This window comes from Phyllopteryx taeniolatus, chromosome 20 (assembly GCF_024500385.1).
Source record: "Phyllopteryx taeniolatus isolate TA_2022b chromosome 20, UOR_Ptae_1.2, whole genome shotgun sequence".
Lineage (NCBI taxonomy): Eukaryota > Metazoa > Chordata > Actinopteri > Syngnathiformes > Syngnathidae > Phyllopteryx > Phyllopteryx taeniolatus.
The window spans coordinates 921,141-938,401 of NC_084521.1; the positions used below are offsets into that span (position 1 = coordinate 921,141).

General features: G+C 42.0%; 1 protein-coding gene across 2 annotated transcripts in view; it reads right to left on the reverse strand.

Annotated features, from left to right (window-relative positions):
• LOC133470353 (metabotropic glycine receptor-like) overlaps positions 1–17,261 on the reverse strand; it is a 56,816-nt gene that overhangs the window by 5,176 nt on the left and 34,379 nt on the right. Inside the window, exons 6-11 of one of the 2 annotated variants that reach the window (XM_061758645.1) lie at positions 11,266–11,375; positions 8,744–8,982; positions 5,827–5,965; positions 4,562–4,667; positions 3,538–3,684; positions 3,363–3,446 (exon numbers count right to left, since the gene is read on the reverse strand). In XM_061758645.1, the coding sequence (XP_061614629.1) occupies positions 3,363–3,446; positions 3,538–3,684; positions 4,562–4,667; positions 5,827–5,965; positions 8,744–8,982; positions 11,266–11,375 (825 nt within the window). The remainder of the gene's footprint in view (positions 1–3,362; positions 3,447–3,537; positions 3,685–4,561; positions 4,668–5,826; positions 5,966–8,743; positions 8,983–11,265; positions 11,376–17,261) is intronic. The other variant, XM_061758646.1, reaches the window with a different exon arrangement.

Here is a 17,261-nt window from a genome sequence, read left to right on the forward strand (position 1 = left end):
TGAGTGTGAGCGTCTGGCGTGAGTTGTGGCCTACAGCAGCTCCGTGCGAGTGTTTTCATTTTGTATTCGTGTGCTTGACAGTTCGTCCCTTTAAATAAACGGCTGAAAGTGCATCAGTGACTGTTGGCTCTCCTTGCCCACGTGCCAGGGCATTACTGTACAGTGGACCCCCGCTATTCGTGGAGGGTAGCATTGCGAATAGCAAAAATCTGTGGATAATCGACACCCATTATAATTGCTTTGGGAATTAATTTTTTCTTTAAAGCGCCCAACAAATTTGGAATAAGCAGGGATAATGCCAATAAATGTTTTTGGGGTTGGTCCCCCTCCAAAACGATTATTATTTTTGTTTAAATAAAATTATTATTATTATTTTTTTTTTTTAATTGGATAAAAATTGGGAACAATTTGCAAAAAAAATCCCAACTGAAATTAAATTGCTCCATTTTTTTCACTTCACTCAAGCAAATCCAAGTCCAATATTGTCCTGCAACACCAAGCTAAAACAAAAAAGAAAGTTGAGGCACTCGTAAGTCAAGGCACCACTGTATTATTTTCTACTGGGGGGGAAAAACAGATGTTCTACTGCACATGCGGTACAAGTTGAAGACACGTGGCTACGAACAGTCGTCCGTTGATGCACTACAGAATATCGCATGCGTGCTGAAAAGAGAAAGCAAAGACACCACACTTTAGGACAACTGAGGAAACGTACAAGTGTAATCAGTGTTAGCTCTGAAACAGCCTCTAAACTCATTTTCTCAATTCTTAAGTCAATCTCCTCAAGCGGGGTTAACATACAGTGATGCATACATGTTTATATATCACTCACGAAACATCAGAGGTGGGAGGAAGTCACATATGTGGAAGTCATAAGCAAGTCTGAAAAGCTTAACCAAGTTTCAAGCAGGTTGCAAAAGTTACTGAGGTAAAAATCAAGCAAGTCGAGTCAAATCATAAGCAAGTCATAAGTCAGACAATCTTCATCACTTACAAGACACATTTGAACTTTCAATATTACCAATTTAGCTCCAACGCTATCTGTACTTGCGTTAGTTAACTGTACTAACACGTTCACAATCACATGCTGTTGTAACGCTTCCAAAACCAGTCTCTGTATTGGCTATTACTTAATTGTCTTCTTAATTAGACGCGTAACCAAGATGAAGTTTAGTTCACCTTTGACCAGCCAGCAGTCGGCTAATCTGTGAAGTTAACGTAGTTTACCCGTCTTTGTGGCTTTTATCGTAACGAATGAAGTTTGACGCTGTAGTTGTTGTGTCTCCTATCTTTCAGTTGCAAACTTTGCATGTTGCCACTCTCTTTTCTCTTTCCTATATTTATGCCCCATTGCCTCTCTTTGTATTATTATACAACCCCAATTCCAATGAAATTGGGACGTTGTGTTAAACATAAATGAAAACAGAATACAATGATTTACAAATCATGTTCAACCTATATTTAATTGAATGCACTACAAAGACAAGATATTTAATGTTCAAACTGATCAACTTGATTGTTTTTAACAAATAATCATTAACTTTGAATTTCATGGCTGCAACACCTTCCAAAAAAGATGGGACAGGGTCATGTTTACCTCTGTGTTACATCACCTTTTCTTTTAACAACATTCACCAAACGTTTGGGAACTGAGGACACCTAATTGTTGAAGCTTTGTTGGTGGAATTCTTTCCCATTCTTGCTTGATGTACAGCTTCAGCTGTTCAACAGTCCGGGGTCTCCATTGTCGTATTTGACGCTTCATAATGCGCCACACATTTTCAATGGGAGACAGGTCTGGACTGCAGGCAGGCCAGTCTTTTACTCTGAAGCCACGCTGTTGTAACACGTGCAGAATGTGGTTTGGCATTGTCTTGCTGAAATAAGCAGGGGCATCCATGAAAAAGACGTCGCTTGGATGGCAGCATACGTTTTCCGAAACCTGTATGTACCTTTCAGCATTAATGGTGCCTTCACAGATGTGTAAGTTACCCATGCCATTGGCACTAACACAGCCCCATACCATCACAGATGCTGGCTTTTGAACTTTGCGTCCATAACAGTCCGGATGGTTCTTGTCCTCTTTGGCCCGGAGGACACGACGTCCACAATTTCCCAAAATAATTTGAAATGTGGACTCGTCGGACCGCAGAACACTTTTCCACTTTTCATCAGTCCATCTTTGATGAGCTCGGGCCCAGCGAAGCCGGCTGCGTTTCTGGGTGTTGTTGATATATGGTTTTCGCTTTGCATAGTAGAGTTTCAAGTTGCACTTACGGATGTAGCGCCAAACTGTATTTAATGACATTGGTTTTCTGAAGTGTTCCTGAGCCCATGTGGTGATATCCTTTACACATTGATGTCGGTTTTTGATGCAGTGCCGCCTGAGGGATCGAAGGTCACGTGCATGTAATGTTGGTTTTTCGGCCTTGCCGCTTACATGCAGTGATTTCTCCAGATTCTCTGAACCATTTGATGATGAAATCTCAAAATTCCTTGCAATTGTACATTGAGGAACATTGTCCTAAACTGTTCGACTATTTTCTCACGTACTTGTTCACAAAGAGGTGAACCTCGCCCCATCTTTGCTTGTGAATGACTGAGCAATTCAGGGAAACTCCTTTTCTACCCAATCATGGCACCCACCTGTTCCCAATTAGCCTGTTCACCTGTGGGATGTTCCAAACAGGTGCTTGATGAGCATTGCTCAACTTTCTCAGTCCTTTTTGCCACCTGTCCCAGCTTTTTTGGAACGTGTTGCAGCCATCAAATTCCAAGTTCATGATTATTTGCTAAAAACAATAAAGTTGATCAGTTTGAACATTAAATGTCATGTCTTTGTAGTGTATTCAATGAAATATAGGTTGAACATGATTTGCAAATTGTTGTATTCTGTTTTTATTTATCTTTAACACAACGTCCCAACTTCATTGGAATTGTAATATACATATGTAGCTATAGCGACCGGGACAATCTGCTTCTTTCTTAACAATTGTGCCATGTTTTTGTGGTTCAAGAGTACAGCACAGTATACGAGGAGCCTCAGAACGTCGTTTTGCGATAAACACACCGAGGGTCGCAGTTTTTCCGTGAGTCTTGCGGCAAAGAGTTGCCGACTGCGATTGTTTTGCGATTGTTCACTTCAGTCGCTCTAAGTTTCACCCATACCAAGTCCAAGTCAAATTGAATCTTTCATCATTTTATAATGTTGAGCCAAGTAAGGTCCCGAGTCCCAAAATTGGCAACGTTAGTCAAGTCACGTGACTGGAGCCCCCGACCTCTTTTTGACATCAAGTGCAGCCATCGCGTTTAGCAAGAGAGACTTCTTCAGCTCTAACAAACAAACAGAAACCTCTGCTCACGTTGGCACGTTTTTCCCAAAGACTGTCGCGTGATCTTACGCCACAGCCATTACTAGAACTCAGAGGCCCCGCTTCGTCTGGCGTCTGCAATAATAAAAAACTGCCGTGGCTCAGTGCTGCTGCGGGAGCGCGCAGGCGAGGTTAGGAACAGCGAAGAGCGGCGGCACGAGCTCACCCGAATGTCTTCGGGGTCCAGGCTGTGCTCGCTCCACGCCGACGTGATGCTGCTGTTCAGGTAGGAGCCCGAGCGACCCATGTCTAGCTCGTCCTCGTATGCCTCCGACGCCATGTCGTCTCGCATTTGCGTGCCGGCAAACAGGAACTGCGCACGCACGCACACGAGTGGAAACAAACAAAAAAAGAAGTCTGCAGCTCACCTGGAACGCTGATGTCATATGTGACAAATGTTTACTAGAAAAGAAAAAAAAGTCTACCGCTATATAGAATACATATATAACATAAATATACTATGATAATAAAGGTGTAATCTCAGTAAAAAGGTACAATTACAAGAATAGTCATATTTCTGAAAGAATAAAGTCAGATTTTTCTAGAAAACAAATCGTAATATTATATTTTGTTTGAGGTGGTACTTTTCTAAGACAAATTTATTCTTCTTCTGAGGAAAAGACTCAAATTATTTCAACAAAAAAAGGCTGAATATTCTGAGAACAACGTATATGTTTTTAAAAAAGAAAACAAGCATATAGCAAACAAGAATAAAGTATTTTTAAGTCGTATTTTTCTGAGAAAGTCATTAATTCCAGAAAAAAAGTCAATATCCTGATAATAATCTGATATTAAAGAAAAAAAATGTCATTTTGTTTCATTTAAAGTGGTCATTTTCTGAGAAAAAAGTAACAACTTTATGATAATAAACTCATTTTGGAGAAAAAGATTCAGAACATTCAAAGAATAAAATACTATTTTGGGTGGGGGGAAAAAAGCTGCCTATTACCAGAATGATGTTATAAGTTTCCAAAAGGAAGTGAAAGAAGGAATCTTGGGAAAATATGACATTACCGGATATACTTTTTCGAAAAATTTTGAAAAATAGGACTCCCCGCCTCAACATTACTCTTGTAGATTACAGCTCAATTCTTGAATTTTCCTTTCAGTGCAGCCCGAATAAGCCTTCGCATAGCATCAATGACAAGATATCTTCCGATGAATAAATAATCAACAAGAATCTGGCGAACCTTGGGAATGAGCAGCAGGCCCAGCGTGACTGTGACCGTTAGGTGGGTGTGCGTGAAGAAGAGCAGAAGCATCCAGTCCGGGTGCAGCTCGGGGGCCAGCGTGAACCTGGCAGAACAGGAAGTGCAAATCAACACCGGGCAGGAAGTCGCAAACAGGAAGCGCAAGGGCCTGGGCTAAAGCCTTATTCCAAAATGGACTCTTTTTTTTTTCCCCCCCTCAAAATTCCACAAGTCTCTAAAAGCTTTGCGAATCGTTTCCGGATGCAATGAACGGAGGAAGTTGATTTGACCACCGAGCGTGGTCACGGAACAAATGACATTTGCATCTCAAAGCACCGCTAAAATGAATTGAAATGCCTTTGGTCGGTTGCAGCCCCTCCCATAAATACATTTGTTTGGTTACCTTTTTAATGAAGACAAATAGCACTCTATTGTAAAATATAAATATAAATATTCATTAAACACTTGGGGAAATAGTTTTCAGACGGCAAATTCCTGCCTAATTTCTACATTAAAAAATCACTTCCATTGTTTCTTGATTTTCATTTTTACATATTTTAGTTTCTAGAGATGGCAAATTTGGGGTTTAAAAAAACAACAAAAAACTATTTCATTCGGAGTGTGTGTAGTGCATCTCTATATGAGTTTTGAATTGAACTACTTAACCAAATTAAGCTTTTGACACTACAGCGGCCACAAATAGCGAATACCAAAAATCCCCGGACAATTGACAGCCACAGTAATTTCATTGCAAAAAAATATATATTAAAAAAAATATTAAATTAACCCCCCCAAAATTCTTGAATGAGTAGGGATAAACTGCCAATAATTTTTGGAGTTGGTCCCACCTCCCAATAAAAAGAAAACCAAAAAGGAGAAAAATAATTATTAAAAAAGAAAAATGTAAAAAATAAAAAAATAAAAAACACAAATAGGTGAATCTGCAGATGGCAAACCGCGAGTACGCGGGGGTCCACTGTATTCTAATTTATTGAGATGTACTTCTCAGAAGAAACATACACATTTGTCTGCATTGTGGAGATACGGCAAATAACAAGACAGGGAGACGAGAACCATTCATGTCACTTTACTCTCCACATTCAAACTCAAGTGTTTTCACATCAAACAGCCAACCACTCCCTTGAAGCCAACAACTCCCTTTGACGCTTTCGTCTCCTGGCCCTCCCTTGAAGGTAAACGCCGCTGGTGAATGTCTCCCTCTTGTGGCTCACTACAGCCTCATTCAAGGAAGCGTGATTGTATACCTGATGACGTAGAAAATGGCCGACAGGACGAGCTCGTTGTGGACGGCGATGGCCATGTAGCGCGGCTCGTGGAAGGCGGACGGCACCGTCCGCACGGCGTAGCACAGGTACACCGCCCACAGCAGGAACAGGAACTCGGCTGATGGCGGGAGAAGGACCGCTTCGGTTATGGAATAAAACTCAAATTCTTCCCACAGAACAAGAAGAAAAACTAGAAAAGGTCGAAAATGTCTACCAAAGGCGGTGGAAAATTTAAGGTCAATTTCAATGGGGAATTAAGCTGGGGACTTTTGGAAATATTCCAAATTGAAAACTTTCCATGGGAATTGATGGGACTTAGTGGTAAACGTATGGGAATTAACTGTGAATTGAAGGTCATTTAATGGAAAGGTATCACACTCAAGCATAAATATAAACATTTTGTTTTGTCAAAAGCAGATTTGCATGCAAAAACAGAAAGCTCTCCTTGCCTCCATGCGAGGCCATCACAATATCTTAACGCAATCATTTTGCCTGATCTTTCAAGACCCACAGAATGCTATGTTCTTTGGCAACACAACCAACAAAACAAAGAGCAGACTCTCCTTTCACCAGAAAAATCGTTTGCTGTTCTTCAGTAATGTAGAACATGGGTTGTTTTCACCCAAAACAGCACTTTCTGATCAATAAACTAGAGAAAATGTCAGAAGGTATGTTTTGCTTTTGTGACAACTCAAACTATAAAACAACAAAAACAAGACTGAGAAAGAGATATTGATGGCAAAATAATCTAATTTCTTGGAAGATAAACAAACGTGCGCAAGCGACGCTGATTCATCACATGGCTCCACTTGGATGTCAGGATCTGTTTTTACCTGCTGTTCGCCATCCACGCCACGACCTGCGTCATCTTTTCTCACCATCACAATGCACACTTTTTACTACCGAACGCGACACATACTGTGCTTATTTCATACATATACGTACTCTGTTCGAAGGTGAGATGTCTAAACTTGTCTGACTTCTAACATTTAGCCGTTTCCCTCCATCGTAAACAATTTAGGAAGTCGAGATTCAGCGCCTAATCTTTCTCTTCTACTCAAAAGCTGTGCTGATCTCAAGTCCACAGCGATGCAACGCCGCCATCTACTGGCATCTCTTCATCATTACAGCGGTTTACAAAACCTGAATTTCACAGAAAAACGCAGTAAACTGTTGGATTCCAGTTGGCAATTATAAATGACCGCAGCAGTAAATGAGTTGAATAGTTCAGGTTTCTTTCACCTCACTCTAGTGTATCCAAATCTTGCTAGTACCTAAAATGTTGGCTCACAAAAAATAAATAAATAAATAAATAAAAAAATAAATAAAAATCAACATAAAAATTCCTGGTTTATTCCCATAAATTGCCCTTAATTCCAATGGAAAGTTTCCAACTTTGAAAATTCCCAGAATTTTGCAACCCTTAACTGCAATGAACATTACGTTTGAAATGCATAACGGAGTCGCACTTGCAATAAACGCTCACGTCCAAGCTTGTCATGGAGACTTAGGAGAGTGCTTGCGAGGCAGATGGTGATTAGGCAGAGTGAAATGAATTCCGATGAAATGGACGCAGTGTCGCTGACGTCGCACTTTTGCAGCGTCATCATAAATATTTGCTTGTGGGATTAAAAATAAAATAAAGAAACCTACGCAGGTGCACTGTTTATGAAATGGAAAGATTTATGGCGACTGCGTGTGTGTGTAATTTATGAGCTTCAGAGGTAAGCCCCACGTGTCCTTATTAAAGTTCACGCACACACACACACACACACACACTGGTAGGGGTGCTGCTGCGGGGTTCCATCTGTTTTTCCCTTTCGTCGACGCTGCTTAAGTCAGCAAATGTAAAACAGCATGCAAATCATCTGCTAGATCGGCACCACTTTTTGCTCATAACTTTGGCTACAAATCCTAAATAAGTACGCTAACTCCATGGTTTCGTCACTTCCTATTGAAGTTTCAATAAATTTGTTCAATTACTGCATTGTCATCACTTCCTGTATGTGTCCCAATACTTTTGCGGGTGTGGCAATAATTTGGTCGGAAATCGGCAGTTTCTTTACGAGCTCTAGGTGTCCCAATGCTTTTGTTCGGAATTCCTGTACGAGCCCCAATAATTTGGTCGAAAATCTGCAGTTTCTTCACTTGCTGTAGGTGTCTCAATACTTTTGTTTACAATTCCTGTACGTGCCCAATAATTTGGCCAAAAATCTGCATTTATCATCACTTTCTGTAGGTGTCTCAGTACTTTGAAAATTCCTGTACGAGCCCCAATAATTTGGTCGAAAATCTGCAGTTTCTTCAGTGTCTCAATACTTTTGCCAAATGTTTATGTGGGTGTGGCAATCATTTCGCCCAAATCTCCCTTGGGTGTTCCAATATTTCTGTCTGAACTTCCCAATACTTTTTTTGATTTGACTGGACTTTTTTTTATTTGACTGGACTGTTTAATTTTCCTACCATCTAAAAATATTTGTACAAATACGATAATTAAAAAATAATGCCCGATGATAGCTGGGATAGGCTCCAAGCACGCCCGCGACCCTTGTGAGGAGAAGCGGCTCGGAAAATGGATGGATGGATGTTTTTCTTTTCAAAATAAGACATTGGCAAAAAATCTGCTTTTACTGTGGAAAACAATCATCAACATTTTTTGCCAATTTTCTGACATCTTACAGACCAAACTAGTAACAGAATCATCACCAATTTATGCTTGTACATTTTCTACGTTGTCAGTTTGACACAATGTTCTCTTTTTGTATAAAGGAATGTATATTAAAAAAATTTTTTTTTTTTTAAATCGATTATTTGAAAAAAACAATCGATAGATGAATTGATTATTCAAATCGTCGTTAGTCGCAGCCCTACGGAGGAGTCTGTGTTCGTGTCTTACCGACGGCCATCATGTAGTCCCACGGGTCCAGCAGGCACATGCTGAACTGCAGCCCGTCCGGCGTGTAGCCCACGTCGATCAGCGCCGACTTCCTGTCGGCCGCCTGGCACACGGCCGACGTCCACGCAACTAGGAACCAGCAGACCACCAGGAGGATGACGGCCAGCAGACGCAGAACTCGCCAACTGGTCATGTAGGGAATCCTCTGGGCCGTGCGTGACAGGAACACCTTCAGGACCCTGGACACGCATCACTTTGCTTTTATTATTAGTCGCTCTACGGTGGCCGTGATGGCCCAAAACGTTGGCTTGTCGTCCATGGAACATTCGAAAAACATCAGCCCCTCCCTGGCACCAGTTCGACTTCTTCTACTTTTCCTTTCAGCTTGTCCCTTTAGGTTTTGCCACAGCGCGTCATTCTTTTCCATGTAAGCCTATCTCCTGCATTCTCCTCTCGAACACCAACTGCCCTCATGTCTTCCCTCACGACATCCATCAACCTTCTCTTTGGTCTTCCTCTCGCTCTCTTGCTTGGCAGCTCCATTATCAACATCCTTCTACCAATATACTCACTATTTCTCCTCTGGACGTGTCCAAACCATCGAAGTCTGCTCCCTCTAACTCTGTCTCCAAAACATCGAACCTTGGCTGTCCCTCTGTTTCTTCACTTCAGAATCAGAATCATCTTTATTTGCCAAGTATGTCCAAAAAACACAAGGAATTTGTCTTGCCGCTCTAGTACGACAACAGACAGTCAATTGACAGAGAACACTTTTGAGACATAAAGACACTCACCATTGCTCTGGACGGTTGACCCCAAGTATTTAAAGTCCTCCACCCTTGCTATCTCTTCTCCCTGTAGCCTCACTCTTCCCCCACCACCCCTCTCATTCATGCACATATATTCTGTCTTACTTCGGCTAATTTTCATTCCTCCAGTACATGCCTCCATCTTTCTAACTGTTCCTCCACCTGCTCCCTGCTTTCACTGCAGTTCACAATGTCATCTGCAAACATCATGGTCCACGGGGATTCCAGTCTAACCTCATCTGTCAGCCTATCCATCACCACTGCAAACAGGAAGGGGCTCAGGGCTGATCCCTGATGCAGTCCCACCTCCACCTTAAATTCGTCTGTCACACCTACAGCACACCTCACCACTGTTCTGCTGCCCTTGGACATTTTTATTTATTATTCTAACATACTGCCACTCCAGAATTCCAAAGACACAATGTAGCTCCTTCTGACCTTCTCTGTACTTTTCCCATCAACATCCTCAAGACAAATAATGTTTGACATCAAATTGGGTGGACACATCTGTCGTAACAGCACACATTAAAAAGTCTCAAAGACCCATGCTTGAAATTGAACAAAAAGTTGGCCATTTTGGTTTGAAGCAGACATTGCGGTTAAATTCCAGAACTCAAGAAAAAAAATCAGCCCCTGAAACCAGTTTGACCAATCAACACCAAATTGGGTGAACATGTCTGTCATAACGGAACACGCCAAAATCTCAAGGACCCATGCGTTAAAGTGAACAGGAAGTCAGCCATTTTGGTTTGACGCAGCCATTTCAGGCGAATTCCAGAGCTCTGACAAGAATTGGAAAAAAAAGTCAGCCCCCAACACCAGTATGACCCATCAACGTCAAATTGGGTGGACATGTCTATTGTATCAGGACGCGCAAAAAAGTCTCAAAGACCCATGCTTGAAATTTAACAGGAAGTCAGACATTTTGGTTTGAAGCAGACATTTTGGGCATTTTTCAAGAATTTTATGAGGGAATTTGCCCAAATGAGCCAATAAAACATGCTTTATTTTGTCATCATCTCAAAGGAACAAATGCTTTCTTTCCATCATATAATAATTAGAATGTCAAGAAATGCATTCATATGAATTTGGACTAAATTGTCATGAGGACAGATTTGTTCCTGTGGCTTTGATTTGGACTATACCCACCTAAAATGATATTTACTCATCTGTGAGTCATGTTTTTCAGAGGAAAATTAGTTTTCAGTCTAATCATTGTTTTTGCTTGAATCCAGTTGATTTATAACTTGTACATCCTCATTTATAACCACGACCATAAGCTGCTATTCCATGTGTACAAATGAACTTTCATCATTTTTAATGTTGTGAGCTTGTGTGAACTTTAAGTCTGAAATCATTTGTTATAGGTTGTGAATTCACAACGAGCTGCTCCAAGTCTAACGGCGGCTTCTTTTATGGATGAGTGTAAATAAAACAAGAGACGTGCTACGTAAGAGAGGCACTATCATCATTCAAACACACGCGCTACTATTAATAGTCAGTGCCCTTGATGAAGCAGCACTGGCCGGCGCTAATGAGCGCCCCTCCTCTCTCCAAATGTCCTCACACCCCCATCAAAAATGAATCGACGTCATATTTTATCCTCGAACTGGACAGATGCCTCCTCCTCTTCATCATGGAAAAAGTCACAGTGATGATGAAAACTTCTGCTGAGTGAGGTGACTTCCTGTGAGTCAGCGACATGCGCGTTACCTGTACAACTTGAGCGTGAGCGTTCCGTAGACGGTGGCGAAGCCCAGCAGGCGGACCCAGCGGAGCAGGATGCAGCGGAACACGCCGGGCTGGAAGTAAAGGATCCCCACCTGCAAAAATCCACAAGAACAAAAGGAAAGGCCACGTCATATTTAGGAAGAAAACGCTTTTTTCATATTTCTCCATTTCATATCCCTTTTAAGATCACTCAATAAAAGAAAAACAAAATATTCAAGTATAAATAATTAAGCAAAAACAAATTTCAGTTTTTGGTGGCACGGTGGACGACTGGTTAGAGTGTCGGCCTCACAGTTCTGAGGAGCGGGGTTCAATCCCCAACCCCGCCTGTGTGGAGTTTGCATGTTCTCCCCGTGCCTGCGTGGGTTTTCTCCGGGCACTCCGGTTTCCTCCCACATCCCCAAAACATGCATTAATTGGAAACTCTAAATTGCCCATAGGTGTGAATGTGAGTGCGAATGGTTGTTTGTTTGTATGTGCCCTGCAATTGGCTGGCAACCAGTTCAGGGTGTACCCCGCCTCCTGCCCGATGATAGCTGGGATAGGCTCCAGCAGGCCCGCGACCCTTGTGAGGATAAGCGGCTCAGAAAATGGATGGAAATTTCAGTTTTCATTTTTTTATAATAATAGTAATAACAATAATAATATCATTATTATTATCTTTATTATTATTCGTAGTAGTAGTATATTCAGAACAATAATTCACCTTGATTTTTCAAGCAAGCCAATTATTGAAGGACAGGACTATCATTATTTTAATTATTATTTTAATTATTTTAATGGTAAATTTCTTGGATGATACCACATTTTTGGGGTGAAAATTGGGTATGTCTAAAGCTTTAGCACAGTAAATCTCAAACTGTGGTACATGAGCCCCCTCTAGTGTTATACCAAAGAATTTACTGAATTGTTTAAACTAAATGTTTAAACTGTGCATAATGTTACATAAAATGGCTTCAATGTTTTTTTTAATGTCGTACAGTACATTTGTTAAGTACAGTTCAGTTGTCTTTAACTTGTAAGTAAAATTAATTTGCATTTAATCTTTTAGAACTGTTTGTTTGCAAACATTTATTTAGGCACAATTTTTATACAACTTTTTACGCGCAATACATTTTAATTGAATCATTATTCAAGTACAATTTTTCATTTGAATATACTTGAGCCCAGTGGTACTTCGTGTAAAAAGTTGGCGAAGCACTGCTTTAGCGGCGAGGGAACCATATTTGGTAACTGAAGTGATGGTTTCAAAACGGGTCCCGATGACACATTAAAATTGATTTAAAAAAATGGTAATAATTATCTCTGCGCTGCAGATATGATGAGATTTACCCCGTGGAATTGTTAATCGGATTAGCCGAGGCATTGATAGATTCCCGCAGGCGGAATGCCAAACGTGGATTTTCAAATCGGTCATTTAAAGTGGAAACGAGTCGATCCAGGAAAATGATGCAAAAATCATCTGGACGTGACATGCGGTGATGGAGTAGGACTTTCCCACTACAACTTGCAACGTTTTACAGATGTGCCTGAATATATGAAAGCATGTTGGGCATTCCTCACGGCAAAGGAGAGGTCCGCAGGGGCCCGGTTGGCGCTAGGCAGCTCGCTGACGCACCCGTCTCCGCGGGGAGCACGACAGCAAGACGAGGAAAACGCCAGCGGTGACTTCGCTTTTTACAGGAAAGAGTGATGGAGTCAAAAGCCTTTTTGGGCATTTATTTCATATCCATCATATCCAGCTTAAGGTCCATGTTGTGAGTAATTTTAGGTTCTATACCAGTGCAGCAAGAGGAAAAAAAAAAATGGCAAAAAGTTTTGTCGTCCACTCCTGCTGTAACTCAATTAGGAAAATTAATTATTCATGCGATCCATCTGATTCCATTAATACGCAAACATGACCAAAGTCATACATTTTTTTAAAAATCAGTCTGTAATGAATGTGAATAATCTAAAGTAATTAACTTCTTACACATAAGATTTTTTACCTCCATCCATCCATTTTCAACACCGCTTATCCTGGTTAGGGTCGCGGGACGCTGGAGCCTATCCCAGCTGACTTCGGGCGAGAGGCTGACTACACCCTGAGCTGGTCGCCAGTCAGTCGCAGGGCACATATAGACACGGACAACCATTGGCACTCACATTCACACCGTCACTGAGTGGGAACTGAACCCACGCTGCCTGCACCAAAGTCAGGCAAGTGTACCACTACACCATCAGTGACAGATTTTTTTACCTATTGAATAAAAAAAAAAGTAACATACCGAGATGTATAGCGAATGTTTATTTTTTATTTTTTTCCATTGAAATTATTGTTAACGTGAACATTTTCAAATACAATCCTGAAAAATTAGTGTAAAAATCAGAGATAAACCTAATGTTCATATAAAGTTTATTTTTGGCCAGTTCTAATCACTGGTAACATGAATGCTTAGTCGGCACGGTGAACGACTGGTTAGAGTGTCTGCCTCACAGTTCTGAGGTCCGGGGTTCAATCCCCGGCCCCGCCTGTGTGGAGTTTGCGTGTTCTCCCTATGCCTGCGTGGGTTTTCTCCTGGCACTCCGGTTTCCTCCCACATCCCAAAAACATGCGTGGTAGGTTAATTGAAGACTCCAAATTGCCCGTAGGTGTGAACGTGAGTGCGAATGGTTGTTTGTTTATATGTGCCCTGCGATTGGCTGGCAACCAGTTCAGGGTGTACCCCGCCTCCTGCCCGAAGATAGCTGGGATGGGCTCCAGCAGTCCCGCCACCCTTGTGAGGAGAAGCGGCTCAGAAAATGGATGGGTGGGATGGATGAATGCTTAGTAAAAAAAAATTGAAAAATAAAAAGCTGTAAAATGAATGTAAAAAAAAAAATAATACAAAAGAACTGTTGAATTATTTTATTACAAATATGTATAGTTTTTAATCTATTGTTAAGATTAATCTTTAGGGTTTGCCTGCTGGAAAAAAACAAGTTTGTGAATTGGAAAATTAAAACAAAACCATAAAAAATGTAATTCAATATTTCTAATTGTTTAGATTTTTTCCCCTATTTTATTCCCAAGGTCTCGCAATCTCCAATTTATTAAAAAGGCTAAAAATACAATAGTCTTATTCAGAAAGAGAAATAGTCAGGAAAAAGTATCTCGATGGTATTTTATACCGCATATATTTATTATGATATGAGGTTGAAATTGCATCGCCTTGCTGTTAAGTAACCCAAAGCCAAGCAGGTTCTCCCCGTGGACTCTCAGCTCTCATCGGATCATCCGATACCGTGACATAACCTCTCAAAGCTGCCCCCTTGTGTCCTCAGGAGAGGTCAGAGGTCATCTTCCAGCACAGAAAGTGCACTTCCCAGAAGAAGACCAAGATGCCGCTCTCCGTTCAAGCATTTCATGAATAATCCATGCTAAGTGCTGTCAAGTGTTGGGGATGGAGTGCAGCTAAAAGTATTGGATGTACTGCAGTGGTGGGAAGTAACAAGCACAAATACTCTATTACTTCGCATTTGCAAAATGTATTTTGCCACGTTACGTCCCCCGTAACAGCATGCAATAACATTAAATACTCTTTTCTGAGCATTCAACCTTTTTTAATTAGAGTATTCATGTAAATGTGGGATTCACGCAATAGCATTCATGTGAATGCTTGTCTCTCAGCCTTCCCAAAAGGCACCTCATTAAACATCGCGCCGCAAATCACGTCATCTCTCAGCACGCGGCCGTCAGCTGGCGGCGTGCTGAGACGCGCGGCCACCGGGGACGCCGACGTGACGCACGCCGGCCAGCTGCGGCGAAGGCAGCCGGAGAGATCTTTTTCATTCCGGAATATTTTTAAACAGGCGCGCTCGAGGTTTCCCATCCATTTTGAGGCGGACAAAGTCAATCGCCTTATTTTCAGAAACGCAAAAAAACAGACGAGCCACAAGCAGACTTCTTCACAGCTTTTTCCAGGCGTGCCGTCTTGTGTGCAAGGTAGCGATGCAGGATGCCAAAAATCAACATTTCAATTCTTTTGACGGTTTGGTCATCTTATCATCTTTGGCTAAAAGCTAATAATTGTTACAGTGTTGCCTTTTCTTGATGAAATTTCAAGAAATTTAACGAGCAACTCATTCATAATCAGAGCAGATGTGCAATGACCTTTCCCAGCCCAAACATTAAAAAAAAAAAAACTTAGCCTTTTATTAAGAGGCTCATACTGACCTTGTAGAAAAATCTTGATTTTTTAAATTTGTTTTTGTTAAAAAGGATGAAAATTCAATTTTTGTTCTGACGAAATGACTACACTGGAGTCAAATACGTCCAAGGTTACTAGCTCTAAAGACAATAGCGTACCCCTGGAAGGATAATCGGTGGAATTAAAGCCTCCAGTCACAGTTTACATTCTTAAACCAGTCGGTCAAGGCAGTTGTGAAGACAAAAGGGAGTCTGAAATACGGTTCCTTGTAGACGTGCGCAATATATAAAGTAGACGCTATAAATTTGGCCTAGGGTTCACGACCAACCAATTGCAATGCCGCCATTGAATCTGCCACAGTGTGCTAATATCTTCAAGCAGGTCTGACCACAGATTTAGAGGAGGTGCCAGCAGTTTTTTTTTCTAAGATGGATGTATCTGACGTGCAGAAAAAGACAACTGTGAGTCTGAAGTGTGTCGATACACAAGGTTGAAAGGAGGCAACTGGACTCTTCTTGTTTGTTGAAGACGTTTCACCTGGAATCCAAAAGGCGTCTTCAGTTTGAAATTTTACATGCAGCATCTCCCTGTTGGTGTCTCTGATGGGCGTGGTCACAATAGCGTTGTTGTTGTTGTTGTTGCTCGGTTGAGTTAGTGGCCACTTTTCCCATGGCAGGAGACAATCTTTGGGGGAGAGATGTCACAAGCGAAGGCGCCTCCTTCTGTCTTCAACAAACAAGAAGTCCAGTTGCCCCCATTCAACTTTTGCCGATTACCATGACCCGGACAACTCAGAATCGACACAGATTCTTCCGCCTTCTCGGTTCATTCCAGGGTCGCTTCTAACCTGCACTTCATGTCTATTTTACGATGAAAAAAATGACTGTTTCACAGGATATTTGTCATCTGTTTTTCTTGGAGTCCAGCGTGTAGAAAAGCGACTGTGAGTCAGAAGTGTCTAGAAACACAAGGTGACGTTCTCTGCCTCCTCTGCTCTTCATCTCCTGTTCATTCCCGGCTGGCTTCTAACTTGCACTTCCTGTCTGAGCGAGCAGGAGGCGGGAGCAGGAAGAAGAGCGGTGGCGGGGGACGGCGCAAAAGGAGGAGGAGGGTAATAGCGATTGATCCACTTTTATATGAAAGCCGACACCGGCTGCCATGCGGGAGGGGGGCGGGCGGCTTTCCGGAGGGGAGGTAATGGTTTCTGCGTCCCCGAGGCGGGCCGAGCGTATATTACGCCCGGCTCGGTCCCTTCGCTCCTCGTCGCGGGTTGAGGAAAGAACGAGTTGGCTCGACAGCAGAGGAAAAGGGCCACAGGGGCGCTTAGAAGAGCCGAGGAACGACCCGCCGCCGTCGAATCAGACAACCCGGTTTCATCTCAGACCGGCGGGAAGTGGAGTCGGGCTCGGGAAGCGCCACAGCTTCGTTCTGGTCGCGAAGACTTGCTGGAAATTGGAACTCGATTCCCCCCTAAACTAATCAGGAGCTACCGAGTACACCTGGGCTCGCTCGTCTCCTGCATCGGGTGACGATCAGACGAGCCCGAGAGAGGGTCTCTTCCAAAAGTCCAATCCCTTCACTTGGACACCACCTTTCCTTACTTCGTCATTGGGTCAAGGCGAGATGAAAAGATGCTTCCTTTTTTCCAACATAGGAAAAGACAGCACTGGTTCAAACGAATTCGACACTTTTCCTAATCTAACAACAGACCAATAGTATTGATTGTGATGTAGTGTGAAAAATAGAGATATGTAGTTATTACAAAAACTGCTGGTGCCCACTGCAACAAACTAATGCAAGGGAACACAT